At 22.0% G+C, this 7848-nt stretch overlaps 1 protein-coding gene across 1 annotated transcript in view; it reads left to right on the top strand.

The window, feature by feature from the left end:
- Positions 1-362: 362 nt before the first annotated feature.
- Positions 363-7848, top strand: part of LOC126901293 (serine/arginine repetitive matrix protein 1-like) — a gene marked incomplete in the record, with an annotated part of 9510 nt that continues 2024 nt past the window's right edge. Inside the window, 6 exon segments of the mRNA XM_050677689.1 lie at positions 363-747; positions 1789-1890; positions 1953-2105; positions 3059-3243; positions 7305-7376; positions 7490-7703. Of these exon segments, the coding sequence (XP_050533646.1) occupies positions 569-747; positions 1789-1890; positions 1953-2105; positions 3059-3243; positions 7305-7376; positions 7490-7703 (905 nt within the window).

Here is a 7848-nt window from a genome sequence, read left to right as displayed (position 1 = left end):
ATACATACATACATACATACAAGTGAAACTAATAAAAGCGTGTTAAAAAGAGGGATGTAATTGAATGCGATATGTGAGCGTAGATGATGTGGGGATATTGTCAAGTGGAAGTTTAGGATAAGAGTGGCCAAACCCAAGTAGTTGGGATTAAGGCAATAAAAAAGAAGAAGGGGAGTGAGTAATTAATGATTTTTTATTTTGTCTGTTCACCGCAGTAAATTTAGTCTATACTAATTTGTATTTCAAAATAATAATTTTTTGTTTTCAAATAATACTTTTCATTGTAAAAATATATTTTTGTATATAACTAAAATTTATGTAATATTATGACTGTAATGTGTAAACATTTAGTGTGCAACAGAAATATATTCCTAATGCTTTGTATTACAGCGATATATTCAAGATATTTTATTCACTTGGTGATGTTTTTATTTATTTGGTAATAAAAATTAAGGAATAAATATGCTATAAACAAATTGAGTTATCGAAATATACTTTGGGAACCATTGTTTTCGAACTCGATTTAGTTGAGGTACTAAACACGCGGAGCGCTTAAGACAATACCTGAATGATTAACAAGGCAGTGGCCAATCTATTAGTATACTTGTTCAAAGTTGTAATTAAGTATTTAATTATGCCTAAAAGAGTAAAAGTTTCTAGATCTACGATTCGACACACAAATAGTAATTTTTCTCCACCAAGAACTGGTAGAAGTTCTGATTATTCCACAGTACCGCTTAGATCAATGTAAGTTAAATTCAAACTAATTAAAAACATTCATATCAAATGTGTGATAAAAATGCTTTAATTTTTAGTTCATAAGTATACTTAATTTTATGCAATATTGGTTTAACAATTCTTTGGATTGTTTATATTTTTATTGTTATTATTTTCATAAAATAATTTTCTATACAATTTTTTTTTTTTGATAGTTTTCGAAAGAAGTTTTAAATCTCAATTAAAATATTATTGATAGTGACAAAAAGTCTTAAATTACTTCTTATTACTATTTATAAATTTTAGGTATTAAAAAACAATTTAATTATTAATTCTTTTAATTAAATTTACAAAAAGTTTTGATAAACCTATATTTATCAATAAAATTATTTTGCAATTATCAATGCTAATAATAGTATTTTGACTTTCCATATCAAATATAAATAATAAGTATATGGCCTAATGCTCTATTTAAAGCTATTATTTTCAATAATACATTACAAATAAAATCCTATATATAATACTAATATTTAAGAAAGTATTTGTGTCATGACACTAAATGGCTCATTATAAAATAGTAGAAGTAATAACAAATTGTAGTAGTCAAATGTATTATCTTAAAACAAGTTTTCAATAGCTATACACATCATTTAACAATTTTGTTATCATATTAATGTAATACTCAATTTTCCCCCTCTCAATTAAATTGTTGTATAAAAGATGAATTTTTCTGTTCTAAATNCCCCCTCTCAATTAAATTGTTGAATAAAAGATGAATTTTTCTGTTCTAAATATAAAGTAATTGTGTTACATATTGAAATTTAAATAAATATTTATTACCTTTAGTATACCGATTGAACATTCGTTTTTGTTTTATATCTATGAAACTGTTTATACACATACATGTGTTTTATCGTAAATATAACTGAATTCTATTATGAATACATTTAAATAGAAATTTTAAAATACGAAATCAATACCTTTGAAAGCTGATTTTATATATTTTTGGTTCATTAAAAAAATAAAAACCAAATTTGTTATTTTTTGATTATTCAAAATGAATATCTTTAGAAGCGATAGTGGTACATCCAGAAGAATATCGCCTCATTCAGTAACTACTACTAAACAAACTAATGGAAGCTCAAGGCATGGACACCATAATCAGAGATCTATGTTAGTAATTGTGTGTGTTTACAGTATAAGTATTAAAGTAATCTTTCATCTTATAAATTTAGGCATACGGAAAATCCTCCATTAATGAATAATGATGATGAGTATAAAAAATTAGATTCATCAATGTCAGTATTTAGAGAAAATGGGAGTATTTTAAAACCAGATCTAGAAGAAAATACACAAATTGTAAAACATTTTGTTCCTTCGATTGATAGGTAGGTTATATGACACTTGGAAGTTAACTACATTTTTTGTAAATCAAAAATATTGAACAAATTTTTATGGTAAATATCAATTGATTTTTTAATATAATCAAACTCTTAATTTTATAGGACTGAATTATGATATTGCTTTTTTTCAAATGTTATTTAATAGTTTATATTGTAAAAAATTTCCTGTTAGTATTTAAAAAATAATTTCAATTCTGTTCATAGAAATTATTTTATTTTATCACATGGTGTTTAAAGTAAAGAGATTTGTTTTTAAACTCATTTTTCTTAAAAATAGTTTATTTTTGTATATATTTTTTTTTTATGAAAAAATCTATTTTTTAATATTGTTTTATTTACTATTTCAAGATTATTTAGAAAACAAATTTTACCTTTCTTTAAAACTTCTACTATAACTTAAACATATATAATTCATATATTTATAAATAAAACAAAATACTTGAGTTTTTTTTTTTTTTTTTTTTATAGAACAAGTTTATTATATATTTTTGAATTTAAACCAAATTGATGAAAACTTTATGAACTTATAGAAAAAATAATTAAATTAATATATAGCTGATGTAAATAATGAACATTGAATTTTTATAGAATTTTAATTTTAAACAAAAAGTACTTATTTATTGCATATAGTCTTTGATCATTAATTTTACTTGTAAAAATAAACTTGAAACATTTTAAAAAAATTGATGAACACTTATTTGTAAAATTTCTTGCTTGAAACTCATGAAATTTTCATTCATAGTTGTTCATTCCATTCTGAAGCAACAAAAAAAAAATGGGATATATTAATTTATTAAATTATTTAGTTAATAATATGATTGAATTGACTACAAGTATTTTTACATTGTATAGTAGTTGTGTAGCTGAAACTTAGAAATTTAATTTGTTAAGTTTGTATTGACTAATTGATTACCATTATTGTGTAAAATATTAAATAGATATCACCTATCTCAAAATGTTCCTGAAAAACCTATATTTAGAGGTCCTGAAACTGATGTTTTACATGATTTGGAAAAAGATAAACTTAAATCAATACGAATTCAAATGATTAGGGCAGATGTGCAACAAACTGATTCATACCGTAAAGCATATGTAGTTGAAGATCATGTACCTAGAGTGAAAGGTAGGTGATCTGATTTTGAAGGATTTCATATGCTCTTATTATTAATTACATTATTGGAAAGAAACTTTTAATTACAATAATTTTGTTTAAAATTAAATGAAAAATTGTTTTGTGTCTAAACTAATAATAATCATAAAAAAATTAAAACTTTTGTAGTTTTTTTTGATTACATAAAACTTTTAGAAATATGATTTATGTTTGGTTCAAATTATTTGAGAATTTTTAGATAGTTCAGCTTCAAAATAGATCTTCAACCTACATGTTTAAGTGTTCAACAACACGAAGATATCACAATTATTTCACTTAATTTTAAAACATTATTAATTTTCAATTATAACTTAATTAATTTATTATCTAGAAAAATAATAAATATTTCTATCAATTTAATTAAATAACATTTTTTACTTCATTATAGTTAATAAAATATTTGAATCAATGTTTTTATTTTAAATTAATTTTATATTTTCGAATAAAATAAAATAACTTTAAAATACCTCTAATCTGTTATTGAATGCTATATTAATTTCATTACTCAAGAATTTAAAGTATTTTTTTTTTTTTTAGATAATAAATNGAATGCTATATTAATTTCATTACTCAAGAATCAAAAGTATTTTTCTTTTTTTTTTTTTTTTTAATTTTAATTTTATTTTATGGACAAGCAGTTACTACTATTGAAGGAAAAAATTCAATGACTATGATGGATGGATATTGGTTATGCTTCCTTCATTTCAGTCACTAATCTGGTATGTCGATATGATTCATTATACTGCTATAATACTGGAAAATTCTTTTAATTTTTAAATTACATTTTAATATTGCTATTATTAATAATTAATTAAATTACTAGTAATGATATCTTAAATTAATTTTTAATTTTTATTTTTTCTTAAATATTTAAATATAACTTATTTTGATCTCATTATAATTTATTAACTTTAATTTTTTTTCATAATTGATTAAATATTCAATATTTTTTAACTTAAATTTTAATTAACTTTACTTAAAAACATTTTTTATTTAGTAACCAGACTTTAGTGACTAGCTCTATGGATCAATAAGGAATTACAGTACAAGTTCTACTTCTCTTCAGACACAATTGTTGAATAAATCAATAGATTATTATCATTATTGATAAATCATTTTATTTGATGATACAGAATAAATGAGAAGATATCACAATATGATCGATGAAAATTTTATTGCATAAAATAGTATTCTTTTCAACTTGATACTTAATTTAAAAATTTGCCTTTCAGATTTTGACATATTGTAATTGTAAATGTCAGTGAAAATATAATTATTTGACTATTTTATAATTAATAAAAATTAAAAGCTGAAAAGTATTTTTATAGAAAAGATATTAAAAAATATCTAATATTTTAAACAAAATTTTATTTTTAAAGTATTCAAAAAATATAGTAAAGAAATTCAAGTTATTTTTCATGACTTAGTATGTTTACTTTAGATAATTTGCTATATAGTCATATCATTTAACTGTAAAATTTATTGATATTAATGAGTAACTTTCAATTGTTTATGTTGAGGTTAAATTTACTAATAGAATTTTTGTATGAACTCAGCTAGATTATATATTAAATTTTATTTTAAAACCTTTAAAATTATTTAAAATTTATTATTAATGAGTGCATTAATACCATAAGATTATGTTTTCACTCTTCAATAGTTGATGGAGAAATAAAAATTTGTATATAATCATTCTAGAATTAAGCAAGCCTACAATAATATTGTACAATAATTATAAAAAGCATCAAGGAATTTTAGAATCTCAGAAAAACTAGCTGTAATCATAGAGAAATTTAATTCAAGTATACATTTTAAAGTACAATACACTAAAGGAAATTTTCACATCAATTTTAGATTCAATTTAGACTTAAACAGGGAGATACTTTGTCTCCTGTAATTTTTTAATATAGCGTTCGTAAATAAATTCAGATGTATAAATAAGTCATGACATAAAATAAAATGATAAAAATATCTTGTAAAACGAGTAATATAATATTAGTAAAGACAAGTCACAAAATAAATCTAGTTATTAACAAAAACAAATGATATATTTAGTTATAATTAGATGTTGGCAAAATAACTTACACCTTATATAAGTAAACCTAATTTTTGAGTAGTACTAAATACTACTTTTATCATTACAATAACAATATAATACAAAAATGAAAGCTTACTATTTTGTGAACATTAATGATGTATGCATAGAAGCATAATCCTTAACACAAGAAGATGAAAAGAAACTATTCAAAATAAAAATGGATTTAATGAGAGATGAAAAATTATGATTTAAAAAAGTTATACTTTAAATAAAATTAAATAAATTTTTTAAAACTAAAAAATTAGAATGGGCCAGTCACATGTGTTGAGAGAATATCAATAGTGCATAGAATTTCCAGTTAAGAAACTCAATCAATAAAATAAATACAGGAAGACTTGATCAGTAGTGGTTAAAAAGGAATATCTCTGATACTAATGAATAAATGAGGACAAAGATTAAATTAGATCTGGACAAATGTTGAAGTTTTGTTAAAGCGTGTAAAAGACTTCAATGATCTAACACTAAAAAACAATCCCTTAATACAGAATGCATATTAAAACCAAGCCAATTATCCGAGTAGTTTATCTTATTCTGATTAGAACCTAGTTTTCAAAAACAATTATTACCAAAAGAAGACCAATTACAGTAGAAAATGTAACACTATTATGTTAATTTTCATGTCAGTGTTGATTGTATGTAAAAATGTTTTATGATAATTTTAGCACAATTAAAAAATGAAATAAATTATTAAAAATTCTGGATATATGAAATTAATTACATGTTCAGATCACACAGTTCTGTGATATTAAAATTCAATGAGTTTTAAGAGTGTACCTTTGGCTATTTTATCAGTTAATATCTTTATTTTCTCAGTATTATTATCAAAAATGTTGATTTGTTACACATAATATTATTTATATTAATATCAAATGTGCCAATTAAATGTCAAAAATACAATATTATTTATTAAAAACACTGTCAGCTAACAGGTGCAGATTGAGGCATATTCGGGCCGCATTATTGTTTACACAGAAAATTTTTTTGCTCATCAATACAATAGTTTGAGAAAAATTTAATTATTAGGGGTTACTAATATAATAAACCTGTAAATTTATTTTAGTTATAATAAGTAAGCCTCCTCGTCTATCGGGTCTATATTACAATAATTGTAGCACTTTTAAACATTTAAAATCAATTATTCGTCTATGGATTCATAATAAATGTTAGTGTAACTATATGATGTACAATAAAAAAAAAACACATTTTTTTAAAGCCAATCTTATATTAAAATAATTAATTTAAAAAAAATAAGTACTATTATTTTTGGTTAATACTTTTGAACTTGCACGTCATCACATTTCAATTTCAATAAATGATAAAAATTAACTCTAATCTTCAAAATTTTGTGCCAATTTGTTTATCTAATAAAAATTATGATTGTTTTCAATTATCACATTTATTTTGTTCATGTGTGATATAAAATTACTTACATAATATGATATAGTCACTTGTAACTAATATTCAAAATTAAAAAATATAATAAAAATGTAATAAATTGTTTACATTTTATTACGTTTAATAAATTGTTTACTATCTATTGAACAATTCATAAAAATGCCTTTGTATTTTAAAATATTCAATCCCAAATGAACTTAGATATTTATGAATAAAATTCTCAAATTTTTAAATATTACTAGTTTTATTAAATTTTTCTTTAAACTAATTACTTATAAATATGAAAAACCAAAATAATTGTTAGGTGAGACGAAATAAACATTTGATATTTTTATAATGTCAAACTTGAAAAAATAAAGAAATAGTGGCATCAAATTTTTTTTATATGAGTAAAACTATTTTGTTAATGTGACATTATTATATCTATAATAAGTACTATTTTATATTTTTTTGCCACTAATTTTTTGTTATTTATAATTCCTTAAAAAGTTCTCTAGATAATATTTTTATATATTAACTTAGTTTTTCATTATGCAAATAGGGGAGAATCATCAACACTTAGATGACCGAAAAACTCATTTTGATTCTAGCCCTGTTCATTATGATCATGTTGGTTAGTAAATCATTTTTTTTTTTTTGGTTTGAAAGTATAATATAATAATAATTAATTTTTATAGAAANTTTTTTGGTTTGAAAGTATAATATAATAATAATTAATTTTTATAGAAAAATGTTATGGATTAAGCCCTTGTAGACAGTCACATGATCGTAGTTTATCCCCTTTATTGAATAATCGACCTCCTTCTCCTCCTTTGCCGTACTCTCCGAATTTAGATCGTTTTGTGGATTCTGATATTGTTCATAGAGAACCAATAAATTCAAGATCAGAAAATGTTCATGGTCGGGCTAGTAAAAAGAGACACGAAAACTTTTTAGAACAGTAAGTGGAAAAAAATATTTATTCAATATTAATGTTCAAACGGTTTAATTTTCGAATTGAACCAAACTTAGGATGTTAGATTCAGTTGGAAAATTGAACTTGAAATTAAAAAGTACCAAACCAAAATTACTTTAACTTTAAATAA

Source organism: Daktulosphaira vitifoliae, unplaced genomic scaffold, assembly GCF_025091365.1.
Source record: "Daktulosphaira vitifoliae isolate Bord-2020 unplaced genomic scaffold, ASM2509136v1 Scaffold_1, whole genome shotgun sequence".
Classification (NCBI taxonomy): Eukaryota; Metazoa; Arthropoda; class Insecta; order Hemiptera; family Phylloxeridae; genus Daktulosphaira; species Daktulosphaira vitifoliae.
The sequence above is the reverse complement of the archived record's forward strand: the minus strand, read 5'-3'. Positions and strand labels throughout refer to the sequence as shown.